Genomic DNA, 18,019 nt, shown 5'->3' with positions numbered 1-18,019 from the left:
GAAGGCTACGGTCCATGGGGTCACAAAGAGCTGGACACGACTGAAGTGACTTAGCATGCACACACACATGTACACAAAACTAGCATAAAGTGCTTGAGCTGTAGAACTTCTCTCCCTTCCTCCCCGCCCCTCCCTCTCTCCCTTCCTTCAATTACCAGTAAAAATAAAGAAGTTGTACTGTAAAACCATGATGGATAGCAATTCTCTGAGAGCACTTTTTTTTTACTATTTTAAATTTTGCAACACTGCTGAAATCTTTTTCTGTGTTGTCAATTCACAGATAACTTTTGATATGGAAAGAACACTTCTGATGTCATGAATTATATGATATCAGTTGAACTTGCTACTCCAGACTTAGAGAATAGCTAATAATATAAGTAGGAATGAAATCTTTCCCTTGTGTCATTATCATAAGTAAAAAGCGATACCTCTATCAGTTACCTTTAAAAAGTGCCAACAGTTTAAAATATGAAAAGAGGCAAGGAACTCTTACGTGTCACCACTTTCTTCACAATTGGCGCATCTCTCTCTTGCCCGTCTCTGAGGACAGAGATGGTGTAAACGTATTCCACACCTGGAGTCAGGCCAGACACCACGATGCTTCCTGACTCTGAAGTCACTTCTCGGGGTGCTTCTCCTCCCTGGCTTGGTCGTACACCCAGCTAGGAGAAAGAAGACAAAATCAACACCAAGGACAAATATTTCCAGAGCTGGGTTACTGCTGAGAATCTGTGGTTACGCTTCGCATAATGTGGACTCCTCAGGAACTGTACTCTGCTTTTAGTTGGGAATAAGTTGGGACCTTACTTTAGCTCTACTAAATAATTTCACTGGAAATTCCCCAGAACTGTGGGGAGGGTGCCAGTTAAGGCAAGTATCTTCCAAAACTAAGTTAAGGTAGTTTATAATGGAAGGTTCCAGAGAAACATCATTACATATTGCTTCGCTTGATAAACAACCTCCTGGTACAAACCAGAAGTACACAAAGGCTTTCTGCTACATGTCCATTCGTTTCTTATTTTCTTTTTGCTGGAAGAAATCCTCGAGTTCTCTCTTTAATGAGTTACTAACATTCAACTTAGGTACCAGCCCCTGTAACACTTTGTACTTCAAAAACAGTCCTTTTGAAGAAGTATATTCACAGCTTCAAATGCAAGATTGTTATGTTACAAAAGAAGAATTAAGATTACTATGCCCAGAATTTTCAACCCTTTTAGTATTTAATTTAAAAAAACCTAGGTAATATTGTGTCATCAGGGTTCAACTCTGCAGGCAGCCTTAGTAAGGTATAAGGCTTCTGAAAGTCCAAATGACACTACTAAGGGAAATTTAAAAGATACATTGATGATCTTCAAAAAGGGATTCTCTGTATTTAAGTAGTGTAATTATCAATATGCTATTGCATATTTCAAAAAAGAAGTGGTCTTTGGTATATATTTTAAAACAAACAATTATTAGGATTTAGTCTTGATTTTCAAGTATAATAAATATTTCTCTCTCCACACTCTAAATTCCAAAGAAAGGAAATCTTTTAAATACATTCATTTGTATTCCTCACTTCCCTAATACCATTAGTTTAAAAAAACAAGTATCCAGATCTATAGGGAAGAGCTTAATCTTAACTTCTATTAAGAGATTCACCCAAGGGGCTCTGAACAAGTTGAGATGAAACTGATTGAATAAAAATGTGATTTTTGAGCTATTCTGAGTTTAATTGGTCTCCCTAAATTGGTTTTTGTGAACTTGATACCTATTTAGAACAACACAACAAATGCGGTTTCCCTATATATATCTTTAAATGTAATTCCCTGGGGGAAAGGATAGAGAAAATAAGATAACAACAAATAACAGCTTCATACTAATGTTTTCTTCTTTGCAAAGCACTTTTACAGCCTCAATTCATCTTTCCAGCAATTCAGGGAGGCAGGAGTATTGTAATGCCCTGACAATGTGGCCAGAGAGGTATGAACAGAAACAGGATAAAACCCAAGTCACCCGATTCTTGAAACATCCTGTTTTAACCACATCCAGAAACACGAGGGCACCTCAGGGCTATATCACTAGAGATTAGGAACATCTGCAATTTACCTTAAAGCCAATCCTTGGGGCAGGTGTCCATGTAATCACAATGGTGGTCTCAGTCACCTCTGTGTTGTAATGTGGGATAGAGCCCAGAGGCTGCACTGTGAAATGGAATCAAAAAAGCATGTGTTCAAACCTCGGAATCACAAAGAATGCAGATAAATGTTTTTTATCTGGTACCTCAGTTCAGCCGACTAACGATCCAAAATGTAACATTTAACATACATGAAAATTTGGAGTAGATCAGTGCCTTTCAATCTTTCATGTACCACACAAATCATCTGAGACCTGGCTTAAATGCAGGATCTGATTCTATAGGTGCATACGTGGCTGGGTAGTTTGCCTTTCTGTAACACTAATGCCGTAGGTCCATGAATCACATTTGAATAACGAGGAGCTGGATGACCACAGAGGACACATTCAACTCCTTGGATTCTGTAATCTGTGTATTTTCACTATGTTTGGGATTTGAGTTTGATGACAACAACTTTCCCTATCATCAGTATAAAATCCCATATAAAATGTAAAATTGGTCATCACAAACTGATTATCACTCTGCTTCTTAATCATTATTTTGAGAACAATGGTTAAATTATAGATTATGCTGAGTCATTCCATGATGATGGCCAATTATTATTTTTTATTTCATATAGGAGTAACTAACTAACAATACTGTTAGTTTCAGGTGGAAAGCAAAGGGACTCAGCCATACATATACACGCATCCATTGTCCCCCAAACTCCCTTCCCATTCAAGCTGATGGCCAATTATTTTTGGTTGCAAAAAGAGATGTCATATTAAAGTTAAACAAAATCTGCCACCATGGATGAACTTATAAATTCTAAATAGTCTTTCTTTAAATATATAATTATTCATTCAGAATAATCACACTACAGAAATTTAGCATTCTGCCACTGGAATTAGGTATTATAAGAAAAGTTGATTTCAAATCTCCTAGATCCTGACATCATTTTTATTTCTTAGTGAAAATAATACTTAAAAAAAAAAGGAAGAGTATGTGTACACAAAGTTGAAATACACATTTTCAACAGTCTTACAGACTTTATCATAAACTTAAACTCTTTAAAATATAATTGGCAGAACAACTAAACCTTGTAATAAGGGGAACAAGCATTTTGATAACTGGCTGCTATGGGAAAGGTGAGGTCTTAGACGTTAAGGCATTTGTATCAGGTGAGTCAAATTCCAGGTTTTCAAGCATGTGGCCATGGCACATGGCCTTCATAATCTCTTCCTCTTTGCATCCCAACCAAATTTTTGTACCCACCGAGAAAAAACTTAAAAAATGCATTTTTCTTCTAAATTATGAATGGTTGATTTGACAAAGACATCCTGCAGACTTAGACAAATGAATATTAAAAGTCTTTAAGACTACTCTGTTATTACTCAGCTCCAGTCATGGGAAAATTCAGGCCCAGCACTGCAATTGTCTTCCAATCTAGATTTTCATGTGCAACTTTTAAAAAAATTACTTTTAAAATCCTGTTGTCTGAAAAAACAAAATATGTGTGTGGGCTCCTTTGTAATGACTGCTCTAATGGCTGGACTGAAGTTCTACTGGTTTAGAGGCATGTTTCATGAGTATGTTATTATTTTGATGATGTTTTCAGGAGAATTAGGATGGGTGACCCATGATGCCTTTCCAGACTCACTGAAATCATACACTATTTGGTTGCCACTGACTTTGCCAAAATGCCATGGCCATCCCTGAGTGACAATTTAATGACCACAAGAAACAATTCAGGGAGCAGTCAGTTTCTTTCACTGAACATCTGGGAAAGCCACAATTTTTTCAAAAAAAACATTCTCAACTGTCTTGGGCTTTACGATTGGGTGTTTTCTATTGCTTGAGCCAGCCAGCTAAAAGGTTCCCAAGTTTAAGATGATGCTCTCTGCCTGGGAACACCATTACGGGAAACCCTCCAAACCACAAACCCACAAACGGATGGCAAACAAAGAATGTGACTGTAAGTATGAGCTATGGATTCTGGCAGGTCTTGTTAGGTGAAGGACAGCCTGGATGTTAAAAAAATAAAATTTGCCCTATTTATAAAGGAGTAGGCTGGTTTTCCCCCAGAAACAGCTCTCCTACCCCCACCATATGCTCTTAAGAATTTAGTACAAGTTATAAAACCCAGAAAAGTTATTCCAGAATTTAGTTTGGTAACAGTAAAAAAAACTACAGAAACTTAGAGCAATTCCAAAAATATGCAAGTCCAGCTGATGTTCACAACCTCAGAACTCCCTGCTAACAGAAGCTTATTTAAATCTAAAGTATGGGGAGGCTTCCCAGGTGGTCCAGTGGTTAGAAGGCATGGATTCTACCCCTGGTCAGGGAACTAAGATCGTGCATGCTGCACAGTGTAGCCAAAGAAAAAAATGTTAAACCTAACTTTGATTGAGCTGTTTTCACAATCATCTAGTCAACAAATATTTTTTGAAAGCATACTATATGCAAGGCATAACTTTTATCTAATAAAAGAAGTTTTGTCAGTTAACTCAAATAAAATTTTATTTTTATAAATGTACTGTGTACACAATAAAATAACATGTCCAATATATCAAAGTCTCCAAAAGTACTTGAAATAGCCAATAACTGCCCCACCCATGCCACTTATTATTGTTAGTATCATTAAAAATGCTTTTTCTTAGAGAAATGCAAATTAAAACTACAATAAGATACCACCTCACACCAATCCGAATGGCCGTCATTATAAAGTCTACAAATAAAAAACATTGGGATCGCTTCTCGGCCTTTTGGCTAAGATCAAGTGTAAAAAACATTGGAGAGGGTGTGGAGAAAAGGGACCCACTCCTACACTGTTGTGGGAATGTAAATTGGTGCGGTCACTACGGAGAACAGTATGGAGGTTTTTCAAAAGAACTCAAAATAGAGTTGCCATGTGATCCAGCAATTCCACTCCTGGACATATACACAGACAAATTATAATTCTGAAAGATACATGCATCCCTAGATTTATAGCAGCACTATTTACAACAGCCAAGACACAGGAGCAACCTAAATGTCCATCAACATATGAATGAATAAAGATGTAGTACATACATTAAAATAGAATATTACTCAGCCATGAAAAAGAATGAATGCCATTTGTAGTAACATGGGTGGATCTAGAGATTTTCATACTAAATGAAGTCAGAAAGAAGGACAGATGCCATATATCACTTACGTGTGGAATCTAAAATAAAACACAAATGAACATATCTACAAAAAAAAAAGTCTCACAAATGCAGAGAACACCCTTGCGACTGCCAAAGGAAGGGGAGGTGGGGGAGGAAAGATTGGGAGTTTGGGCTTACAAAGTTCAACTAGTATACATAGGATGGATATACAACAAGGTCCTACTGTACAGCACAGGGACCTATACACAATATCCTGTGACAAATCATAATTGAAAAGGATATGAAAAAGAATATATTTTCATATGTATAACTGAGTCATTTTGCTGTTCAGCAGATATTAACCCAACATTGTAAATCAACTATTTTTCCAATAAAATAAACAAGATGCTTATTCTTTTATAGGCATTTATCCAACAAAAGGAAACTATGTAAAATATGTTTCATGTTAAAAAGTAAAAAAGATAACAGTGGTCAGTAAAAGACTACTAAACTCTCTGTTCTAATGCAATGAATGTCATCTATAAGAAGCAGGTATTTATAAGAAATACAAAGATACTGATCTCATGTTAATAGATTTTAGAGTCTTAGTAACATATAACATAAAATAGCAAAATTCAAAGGTCAGCTTATAGATAAAAAGTACGTTTTACTTGTTTATGACTAGTAGTTACTTAGGAAAAAGCATTTACTGCCAAGCTTTATACATGCAATTTAAATAGAAATACATTTTTAGTAAATTATGAATTCCTACAAAGAAAATTTTATAGACACTTTCTTTGTGTGAAATAAATTCCACAGTAATTTATAAACTAAACTTATATTCACTTTTTGAATGCTTTTTAACATCTATTTTTCAAGTTAGAGTAAGATTTGTGGAAAGCTTTTAGGAAATCGCAAGCTAGTTCACAGTTGCAATATATGCTGAAAAAGTGTTAAGTTAGGTCCTTCTGTAATTCAAAATGAGCTAAAAACAGCAATTAATGCTTATCTAGAAATTATGGGTCTCATATTTCTTTGTAATGTAAATGAGATGCATTAATAGAAATCAATTCATGAATACGAATTTAATAGAAATCAACTCATGAATACAATCCTCTATTGTGATATAGACATGAAAGAGATTTAAGGTCACTTCCTGTAAAGTGTTGAGCAAAAGACAGACATGACCAAAAATTACTGTCAATATTTCTCCTTCTGCGGAATTGAGAGTGATTTAAGAAAAGTTAAAAAAAAAAAAGCTATCCTGTTCTGCAGAAGTACTTTAATCTGCTGTTGTCAACACTCATTACTTCCTTAGCTTCTTGTCCTGTTGGTTTCTATTCAACTGGTAGATGTTTTTCTTCCACATTTAATGCTGTCGTTCGATGCTCAAAGTATCAGGATGTAGACACAGTGGCTGATTTTTTTCTTGCCTTAACTAGTATTTAGTAAATTCATTTAATTCAGTAGCATTCAATTTTCGAATAACTTGGGTGTCTTAAACCATGCTACTCAAAGTACTGGTCTAGGAGGAAATAAGGATCTTGGTAACATATATCATATAACCCACTGCTTCCTTCATCAAGAAAACTTTGCTTCAAAAAAGTATTAACTGAACAGTGTGCTCCTTGATCCATTCTGGCATAAGCTCATTAGTCCATGTAACAAACAACTCACAGAGCAGCAGTGGATCCATGGATCACACTTTGAGTAGGACCACTTTAAATATCTCTTTCAAATTAAAAATAATTATTTAAAACTTGTACAAAATTTTTAAGTTAACTTTGTTCTTTTTTGGCCACACTGCACAGCTTGTGGGATCTTAGTTCCCTGACCAGGGAACTAGGCAGGGACAGCAGAGAGTCTTAACCACTGGACCGCCATGAAATTCCCTAAGTTAACTTCTTAAAAAATGGATGAAGGAGAGAGAATGTAAATACAGATGAGACATCACCAAGAAAAGACATTTAAATTTTGTCTTACGAGTGGTGAAGACTCCGGTGACTCTGGGGCTCTGCTGATTGCCCTTCACGGCTACGAGGCTTACAGCATACTCAGAGCCAGGCTGCAGGTTCCTCAGTGGGTACTGCGAGGCTGCGGGCCCCACGTTGTACTGCTTGGGCTGGCCTCCCCGGGTCAGGCCCACGGTCAGTCGGTACCCAACTATCCGGGCGCGAGGTGGAGTCCAGGTCACTATAACCGTGGTATCAGTTTCATTGATAAACTGGAGGTTGGTGGGAGCATCCAATTCTAGAAAAAGAGATGAAACATGTCAAGAAATAGCTGCACTTCAGAATTATCATACTGAAATCCTAAAGCTTGACTGAATTTTCTAAGTTCTTTCTTCTCAAGGTTGAAACAAAGATCAGAACCTTGGAAATACTGAGCCATGAAGAAGAGACTGAGTGCTACAGAGAACTTCACAAAACTCTTGTCAGTCATGAGAAATCACTCACTGTGTTTGCCTGACTTTGATCCTGTGGAAAGTTTATAATTTTCCAGCATGATTTTCCCATTACCCTCAGAAATTACACTAACATTGCAGAGATGGTATTTAAAAACAAAAGCCAGTACTTGTGAAGCTATAGTTTGTTCTGCTCTGAGCCAAATAGGTGAAGAAAACAGAAATAAACCCATTAAAATGAGGGTAAGAAGAAAGTTCCACGTGGAGCACAGTGACGTTTTCTGCATTTATTCAATGACTAATCCTTTGCTTGAATAATAAAAGTAACTTTCACCTGATTCAGATGAGACAAAAATGATAACATATACTCAGAACCTCAGATTCATGGCAAGACCCTTGTGAGTTTGCTCTAGCACAAAGAATCACATAAATTGTTGGTTTTCTTCTTGAGTGTGATAACTGGCAACTTCCCTACAATAATTTAAAACACTTTTCAGAGGGAGGAAATGTTTAAGAGGTAGTCAAGTATAACAACAAAGCATGGGCTTTGGAGTCAAAAAGACATAGGTCTATGTGGATCCCCACTCCATCATTTCTCAGCTCTGTTACTTTACAAGTTGCAGCGTTTTTTATAAGCTTCAGTCTCTTCATGTATCCCGTAGGGATAATAATAAGACCTTCCTTATTAACTCAAAATGAGGATTAAATATGAGGATAATAAAGAACTGAGCATATGACCTGGTGCTTAATACACATTGAATGTTTTAGTAATTACTATTTATAAATAATTTTGCTATAAAAGAATTAGGAGACTATACTTGAAGTCTGACTTAGGTATATTTAGTTACACAAATAGTACTCAAATTTTCAATCCATGTCTCCATTAGCAAGGAAAATTAGGCTAAGTTTTGCTCCTTTCATGTCATGTCCCCATGTATTTGGGAAATGGATTACCATTTAGCCTCTATGGAGGCTATACATTTCCTGTTCTCTGAGTATGTTCCTGTTTCTAATTGTGAACCCAGGAGTGAATGGAGTGCTGCCCATTGATCACAAGTGGAAAGGGAGGGTAGAGATAAAGGACCCCAAACCTACTGGTTGCCTGCTGTGCCGTCAGAGGCTTGCTCTCCCTCCCCTGGTTCACGGCGAAGACTTTGAAGTGATAAGTGACCCCAGGGGACAGCCCGGTGACTTCCGCAAAGGTGTTCCTGCTGACGGGCAGCCTCTGCCCATGCTCCCCGGGCAGGTTGACGGGGATCACATCCACACGGTAACCGGTTACTGGACTCTCTGGGGGTGTCCACATGATGGTGATCTTCACATCTGTCACCTCCACAAACTGCAGGTCCCTGGGAGGGGGAACTTTATCTAACAGACAAGAGCCAAGCAGTCATTCGCAATTCCTGCTGAGGATTATTTTTAAAAAACCAGTTTGCCAAATGTGTATAAGGCAATTCATAGAGCCCCTCTCTTCAGAGCAAAGCTGTTTTCTCTTTAAATCTAAGAACACATTTTTGGGGTTATATTTTCATGGTTTAGTCATCTTGCTTACATTTGACATTTAAAACTATTATGTAAAATGTGAATGTAAGCAGATGAGTTTCCATCAAATGAAGTGTCCTAATGGGGGGTTTAAAATACACATACCCCCCAAAACCCCTAAGCAAACTCTTGTGACAACAGAAAAAAATGTGGTTTTTACTTTAATGAATCTTTTTTTTAATACTTAAGAGCAACAGATGAACTACCCCTTAGGTTTCTTGGGGAAAATATGAAAGCTTTATGCTGTCAATTTTTAATCAGGAAAGCCAATAGCCAGCTTTTATTAGTTACTTTACAGTGAGAACATTTCAGCTAAATTTCATAAGTTCAGGGATAGAGTAATCTATAGGATGACTTGCATATAGGAACCGTAGACAGAGACAAAATAAACCCCCCAAAGAAACAATTATTCTTTGATCTTACACGTCTGGTTGTCCCTAGTAGGCTCATGGAGTGAACACAAGCCAAGGTTGGTTTTGTTCCTCTGGCAAAAGGGAGGTTCAAGATGTAACTTTCTTAAGCCTTAAAAGGTAAGACAGCACAAGAAGCAGCTTTAGGTTACCTGAACGTGGGACTCCAGTGGTTTCTTGCTGGATGAAGACAGGAGTACTTTCTTGATTTTCTTCCACAGCATAGATGGTGATGTTATACTGAACGCCAGGTTGCAAGTCACTGAGAGTGACAGAGTTGGCCGTTTCAGGAAGATTGAGTTCTGTGCTACTACCCTCTACGGATGGGGAATAGACGATTCTGTATCCTGCAGATTCAGGAGAAAAACAGTAAAACACACTGATGAAACACAGGTTTCAAAAGGCATAAATTCCCCTTTCCTAATAGCCCTTAGCATCTTGGTAGATCACTCTTGAAGAGTGAGCAATTCTTCTGGACTCATTCAATAGTGCTACTTCTTATAAGGACTGTTCAGTCCAAAGATTAAATAAGAATAGTCATGCAAAGCTTTTTAATAATAAAAATCATCCTCAAAGACCGAGATCCTTAATAAATGTCTATTAGAGAAGCCAGGAGGTGAAAATATTCATGTTAAATCGATTTCTTTTTCTTTGAGCTCTAGATGATGGGAGCAATCAAGGAACCACTCTGAGCCAGAGTTGTCTAGCCTGTCTATGTCTTTTAAGAACTTCAGAAACAGTTAAATCACCTAATGAGCTAATAAGGCATCTTGGCTGCCTCTAAGAATTAGTCTCAGAGTGAGGTTTTCAGAAGAATTACCCCTCTTCTATCATGGGAATGCCTTGTTTAATAAATCCATGAGCTGGATTTCGAGGTTTGTGCCTGTGTGATTGTGTGTGTGCATGTTTGTGTGAAACAGGTTAATTAAGACATATTTAAGAGGAAATTATTCATAAGAAGGTAAGGCTGTACAGACACACATATATCTACACTGTGGTCCAGTAATTACAGTAGAGATATATAAGTGATTTGCCTGCTCATAGATCAGAATCCACTCCCTCACCTCTTAGGGCAACAAGATTAACATAGGAGCCAAGAAGAGGCAGCTAAGCTGACCTGTGATGGGCGCCCTGGGTCTGCTCCAGCGAACGACAATGGAAGTGTCATCAACCTGGTCCACGGTAGGGTCAGGAGGGGCGTCAGGTGCTAACAAAGAAAGGAAGAAATGAGAAAAGCAGCAAATACTGCTACAGGTCTGTTTCACAGGGGGGAAAAAAGTCTTTTCACACCACACATACCTGTGGTCTGTGAGGTAGACAGGATCAAATTCTGCTCTCCTTCCTCGGATATCTCGTAAACATTCACAGTGTATTTTCGGCCGGGAAGCAGGTCAGGGATGTTCACGGAAGTGGCTGTGCTGGGAAGATCTTTGAAATAAAAGGGAAAGGTTACTATCAGAGGATACCAATCCCTCTAATGACTCCATAACCTTTGAGAAGGATAGTTTTAAAACTATATATTCATGGGGGTGGGGGGAATGAATGAAGAAAACTATAAAGAAATATACTAATGTATAGTCAGTAATTATCAGTGCACTATGAGATAATTTTTTTCCCCCTTTCTCAAATATTTTCTCTAAGGATATATAATTTTAAACCACCCCCAAATTTGTAAACATTGTCCTCTGTAGTTAGAAGTCTAAGTAGTGGTTATGGGTGAGGGATGATGGGGGAGGAGGGATGTTCTTTTTCTTGATCTGGGTCCTGGTCACGTGGGTGTGTTCTTTTTATAAAAATTCACTGAGTTCTATGTTTATGATTTGTGTACTTTTCAGTGTGTATATTTCTCCACAATAAAGTTTTTAAAAGTCTGTTACACATGAGAATCTGAAAAGCATGAATAAGGGTACTGTGTCTCTCCCAAAGCTAACAGTCCCCATGCTGGCAATTACTTCCAGGAAGAACACACTATTGTTATGTGGACCTGTGCCCAGGCTAACACATAACACAGCTCCCACCAGGGGCCAGGAAAGTGAGCATGGTTTAGGAAACACCCAGGTTGGTTCTAAAAAGGGTCAGTTGTTTTCCATCCTCACACTGGAGGGCCAACTAGTTCCAAACTTCCCAGGCCACCTGCGTGGATGCCCCCCCCGCCCAGCCCCACCCCCAGCAGAATCTGCCAGCAGCTGGTCATCAACACATCGAGCTCACCCAGGTACTGTGGTTCATCTCCCTCTTCACTCAGCTCATACTCCACCCGGAATCCAGACACAGTGTCCGAAGCCGAGACCCAGGAAACCACAAAGCTGCTGGCTGTGATTTCAGTCACCGACTCAGAGGTGGCCACAACAGGAGACAAGGGTGTGGTCTCTCCCGTCACAGTGTTGCCTAGAGTCACAGAGAGGACAAAGAGCCTTCAGCCACGGATAAAACTTACTACCACCATCTGTAAAATACCATTTAAAAAAAAAAATGTAGTTGCCAGACTTCCCCATTAGTCCCAGTGGTTAAGAATCCACCTGCCAGTGCAGCGGACACAGGCTTGATCCCTGCGTCCAGGAACTAAGATCCTACATGTTACAGGGCAACTCAGCCCATGCACCACAGCTACTGAAGCCCATGCGCCCATGCTCAACAAGAGAAGCCACCAGAATGGAAGCCCACACTGCAACAAAAAGTAGCCCCAGTTCACTGCAACTAGAGAAAGTCAGTGCAGCAGTGAAGACCAGCACAACAAAAAAAAATAAAATGTGAGTATTCATATTCATCCACGGAAGAAGATGAATCGAGAAGGAAAGCACTTCCTCTGGGGAGCCCAGGTCTGAGAAAGGCAGGCACAGATGGACGGGCCACTGGGGTACATACTGGTCACCGCTGGGCTCGTGCTGGTGGTGGTAAAGTCGAAGCGTGTCACCTCTCTTTGGCCATAGTGCTGGACGCTGATAAGCTGGCCCTCGTATACCACACCTGGCCTCAGGCCTTTGATGGTGTAGGAGTTTAAGTGGCCAGGAATGGTAGCTTCCTTCCAGCGGTTTGGAGAATTTTTCTAAAAATTTAAGTGAAAAAAAAAAAAAAAATCACACAAGAATTTACAAAGATGAATGCTGGGAGAGGATGTGGAGCATTTTTCAAAGAAGAACGAGGAGTCTATGAAGTTCCATTTGAGGGGGATATCACGGAAAATTGGGATCAGAATAGAAACCTGCAGCAGAATTTGTTAATGTTAATAATAATGGTTATTACAGCTAATATTTACTGATGGTTTACTATGTTCCATGCTCCGTGCTGTTTTCCTTCCATTCTCTTATTTAAGGTTTATCTCTTACCTCCTCCAAGTTAGTGGTATTATTGTCCTGATTTTACAGATGAAGAAACAGAGTATGTGACATGCCCAAGATTACACAAAGGGAGGCCCTGGGCACCTTCCTTTTTGCCAGATTAACTATTCAGTTTAATAACAGCAACCCAAGTTTTGCCTTTCCCAATTTTTAAATTTCCACAATGAACTGGGATATATTCCTCTTTGAAGTGGGATAAGGCTTTATAGTCTATATTTATTTAGTGGGATACAAACCAAGTTTCTTACAGAGCAAAGGCATAATATTCTTTCATGACTCAGTTCCCGGGACCATCACATATGAGGTTTAACGCTGCTCTGGTTTTATGACTCATTCTTGGATATGAACTACTCCATCAAAAGTGGTTAGCCAACTTTGGGCAAGACTGCAGAAGAATGTGATCTCAGTTTATTTAATCTTTGTCTCCAGTTTATATTTTCACATCCTGTCCGAATTTATTAATATCATGGATCACAAAATTTATGGCAATAAAATGTGTGAAAAAGAAACATCCTTACTTCAAACAAGTTGAGACCATTTTAAGTATAAATATTCTACACTAATATAAGTCAAAATACATTTTTAATAGCCAGTGATTTTACAAAATTATCCAATCAACCAGTTCCTCAATAATTCAGATACCCTAGTGTCCCTTTATAATTTTTAAATAAATGAAAGTGATCCTGGTACTCTCTAAATTTAAACACCTTGTGAAAAACATTAAAAGTAGTCATTATAATTAGCTCAGATTTAATAGTAAGCCTTTCGCTCAATGTGAAATTTTTGGTTTGTTATTAGAAGAAAATACTCAAGAATACTTAACTATCAGGTGACAAATATTAAAGAAAAACCTAAAAGTGTTAAAAAATTTCAAAGAAATAACCTCCACTCTTTGGAGACTTTCTAACTTATTATACACATTTTATATGTGTGCTAAGTCGCTTCAGTCGTGTCTGACTCTGTGTGACCCTATGAATTGTAGCACACCAGGCATCTGTCCATGGCATTCTTCAGACAAGAATACTGGAGTGGGTTGTCATGCCCTCCTCCAGGGGATCTTCCCGACCCAGGGATCAAACCCACATCTCTTAAGTCTCCTTTATTGGCAGGTGGGTTCTTTACCAGTAGCATCACCTGGGAAGCCCTGATATACATTTTATGCCTATGTGCAATTATCCCTTATTACTGTGGTCTCACAAATACTTCAGAGTTAAGTTTAAGTTAAATAAAATCGATGAAGAGAAATGAGAGACAATAAAGTGTTAGAGGGGAAATATATTCATCCCATCGACTAACATCATTAGACAAAAAGTTCTGCAAATGGCTACTACATATCCTGTGGACATTAACAAAAAATGGGTGAGAGAAGAAAAAGAATGATTTCAACAGCTTGAATTTTTCAAAAAGAATTGAATACAATTGCATGAGTTGGTCAAATGTTTTATTTTACATTGCTTTTTTAGTTCCTAGAAACCAATAGCTGTGATTTAAAATGGGCACTTTTCTCCTGTGCTTAAATAGTTTCTCAAATTAATGTCATACATTTTGGAGAGATATAAGGGCAGGCTTGAGAGGGTAAGAGAAACTACAACATAATAGATCAATATCCTCCCTAGTGAGACTTAATAGATCAATATCCTCCTTAGTGAGGTTTCTTCAATTTCTAGATGATTAGTGGGGAGTCACAAAGTCATTCATTAAATACACTAACTATCCTTCATCTATACTTTTCTCTCATCATCTCTCCCTTCTATCCAAATAACTGCAAAGATTAGAAAGTAAGGTTTTATGAAATGATCATGGAAACTCCCTGGAGGTCTAGTGGTTAAGACTTGGGGTGTTCACTGTCATGGCCCAGGTTCAACACCTGGTTGGGGAACTACGATCCCTCAGGCCATGCGGCATGGTCAAAAAAAAAGAAGAAACAATCACTTAAACAGTGAATTAAAAAAGAAAGATATTAATTTAGCTATTTTGTTTTACAAATCATGGAAAATGATGCCAGTAGTTTTCTTTCCCTTTGATGGAGTTGCAAGACTTTTAAAAACTTTAGATTCTCTTCCCGTGGTGGGTAAGAATAATTTTAAGCATTATCATTTCTACTCACAAACAAGATGTTTCTAACATGAAGAGTTAAGTTCTCCTAAATACCAAAAGACAGCTAAGTCTATATGTGAATTAGACTGACCACATATTGTTTGGTCACTAAACAAATATAATGCCAAGTGAATAGTTCGTCAGATCTACTGGCTCAAAAACTGAAACACATTTTCAGAATCTGTTCATTTCCTTCTCCTTTAAAAAAAATATTCGATTATTTACTTTTCTTTATTTCGCTGCACCTAGTCTTAGTTGTAGCACGTGGCATCTTTTAGTTGGGCACGCAAACTCAGATATGACATGCAGTATCTAGTTCCCTGCCCAGGGACTGAACAGGAGTCTCCTGAATTGGGAGCAGGAAGTCTTAGTCACTGGACCACCAGGAAGTCCCCAGAATCTATTAATCAAGAGCTTCAATATCCAAGGTTTCTGAGCAGGATACTCACAGGTTTCCATCTGAGAATGTACTTGGAAATGTGAGATGATTCTGGTGCGCTCCATTGGATGGGGTGAGAGTTGGGTTGACTTGGGGTCTCAGTGATGATTACTTGGACAGGACCACTTGTATCTGCAAATGAAAATATGAGAGTTGGTGATCCTGAGGATTCCCTTACTTCAACTTAAAATTTAGTGCACATGGATGGCCATCAGTAAAGACAGTTTTGCTTATGAGTAAATGGGAGCACAATAAAAATTATCTGGAGTTAATTTTTTACATACTGACATTGGAAATCAATGAGACAAATCCTTTTTCTCTTAATTAATCACTGTCAAATAACAATATTGTGTTAATCTCTGCTGTACAGCTATGTGATTCAGTTATACATACACACACACACATATATATATTCTTTTTTATATTCCTTTCCATTATGGTTTATTACAGGATATTGACTATTGTTCTCTGTGCTAAACAGTAGGATCTTGTGGCTCATGCATTTCGTGTGTGATAGTTTGCGCCTGCTGACCCTTCACTCCCGCTCCATGCCCTCCCTATGCCCTTCCTTTTGTCAACCACAGGTCTGTTCTCTATGAGACAAATTCTTTTTTAGCAGATAGCTTCTTGTCTTTCACATGAAAAATGCAACTCAAACTTATTTATAAGCAAATAAAATAAATTTTTAAATGCCACTTAGTTTGCTTTCTTCTCCTTTTTCAAAGAATTGTGAGAAAACTGTGGAACCACTCTAACACAAATAATGTAATACAGAATACAAACTTCATTTACTTATACTAAACGTCTTTGAAGGAAATTCTAGCTTGTGGAGCTTTTCATCAAGGACAAATCTACCATCAAGAAAGAAAAAACATTCCAAAGGCCATATGACATGATGTAAAACAAACACATTTCTAAATGGGGTAGAATCTTAGACAAACAGACAAAGGTAATAATTAAAGACTCAATTTTATTCCTCATCCTCTCAGTCTAATATCCTATCAGTTTCAGAAAATGTTTTATTTTTATTCAATAAGTTTGCTCTAAAATCATTCCATTGATTGGTCAAATTGCTGAGATCAAAATTACATTTTTTCAAAAGTAGTTATCAATAAAATGACATTTTGAAGTGTATACTAAATTTAATATTTCCACATCTTTAATGTGTAAAATTATTATCAACAAATTTAGTGTGTGGTTTTGGTTCTGCTTTTTTTTAAGGCAAAACAAGAGAAGTAGAATCAATTTCTTAATAGGGTAGATTCTATTTAGGATAATTATTAAATAAATGGAAAATTTATGCCTGCAGAACAGAACACTATTAAATACTGTCTTTTTTATGATGTCACTCAATGTTCAACTTATTAGAAATAAAGTTCCTTGTAATAACGTTTCCAAGAATTTCTAACTGACATTCTGTTAAACAGAGCAAAATTTTGCATGTTAGCTAGAGCAGTTCAGCAGATTATTAACAGATTTAAGTTTTCCATAAGGTCGTAGAAAAAATATTGATTTTCAAACTTAATTATTATCCTCACTATTAAATTTTATTTGAAAATAAAGTTTTATCTAGCAGAACAAATATACAACTTGCATATAATATACTCACTTCCATGATGAGAATAATTCAGTTAGGCTCAAGACTAATAAACATTCTTTAAATCTTAATTTCATCTAATACACATATTTGTAAGCTGTACAAAAACCAAAATTAATAAATAAAATTCTCAATTTTTAATTCTAAAGTGTATATTTCATAGATCATGGCAGGGTATTTGTTTTAATTAACTGGCAGAAGTCAATTCCACAACCCTCTTTGAATCACTCCTTCACCATTATATATATATGAATATAAATACATTTTTAAAAACAAACATTGAGGTAAAATTTTAGAGATGTGATTATTTACTCCCATAATCAGTAAATATAGAACTATCACATTTTTATATTACAATAATTGGTATAAGGCTATTTAAATATTGATCCTTAAAAGAAATCCTACCATAATTTCCTCATGTGAAGAGATGCCTGATATGTATTTTAGTTTAACAACCATGATTTTGAGAGAAAAAAGTTTATGATGCCATGAATGTACACCACCAAGAGTCATTCCTAAAGCTAACCAAGGACTTCGGATGATTAAATGCCAATAGTAGGTTCATTGATTGTAACAAACGTACCACTCTGGTGGGGATGTTGATATTAGAGGATGTTGTGCTGTGTGGGAGCAGAGGAAACACAGGAAATCTCTGTACCTTCCTTTTGATCTTGCTGTGAACCTAAAACTGCTTAAAAATAGTCTTAAATTTTAAAAAAAGATCATGATGATTATGGCTGATTCATGATGATTATGGCTGATTCATGTTGATGTATGGCAGAAACAATACTATAAAGCAATTATCCTCCAATTAAAAATAAATCTTAAGAAAATTATGATGGTTACATGTTTATCAAAATTAAGTTTTAGATAACATAAGTGACCTTTACTGCCTACCTTTAAGCTTAAGCATGCTGCTATGTCCACAAGGAGGAGGATAGTGAAGAAAAGGGGAGGAAAAAGAAACAG

At 37.2% G+C, this 18,019-nt stretch overlaps 1 protein-coding gene across 12 annotated transcripts in view; it reads right to left on the bottom strand.

Annotated features, from left to right (window-relative positions):
* FN1 (fibronectin 1) overlaps positions 1 to 18,019 on the bottom strand; it is a 69,158-nt gene that overhangs the window by 31,106 nt on the left and 20,033 nt on the right. For all 12 annotated transcript variants that reach the window (XM_086341476.1, XM_086341487.1, XM_086341541.1 and 9 more), the window contains exons 13-22: positions 15,464 to 15,585; positions 12,445 to 12,625; positions 11,791 to 11,967; positions 10,879 to 11,007; positions 10,697 to 10,786; positions 9,732 to 9,926; positions 8,723 to 8,995; positions 7,207 to 7,473; positions 2,089 to 2,183; positions 494 to 662 (exon numbers count right to left, since the gene is read on the bottom strand). In XM_086341476.1, coding sequence (XP_086197602.1) covers positions 494 to 662; positions 2,089 to 2,183; positions 7,207 to 7,473; positions 8,723 to 8,995; positions 9,732 to 9,926; positions 10,697 to 10,786; positions 10,879 to 11,007; positions 11,791 to 11,967; positions 12,445 to 12,625; positions 15,464 to 15,585 — 1,698 coding nt within the window. The remainder of the gene's footprint in view (positions 1 to 493; positions 663 to 2,088; positions 2,184 to 7,206; positions 7,474 to 8,722; positions 8,996 to 9,731; positions 9,927 to 10,696; positions 10,787 to 10,878; positions 11,008 to 11,790; positions 11,968 to 12,444; positions 12,626 to 15,463; positions 15,586 to 18,019) is intronic.

Source organism: Bos grunniens, chromosome 2, assembly GCF_055505025.1.
Source record: "Bos grunniens cultivar Pamir isolate PY7600 chromosome 2, Bosgru_T2T1.0, whole genome shotgun sequence".
Lineage (NCBI taxonomy): Eukaryota > Metazoa > Chordata > Mammalia > Artiodactyla > Bovidae > Bos > Bos grunniens.
Note: the sequence above shows the minus strand (reverse complement) of the source record. Positions and strands in the feature narration are given on the sequence as shown.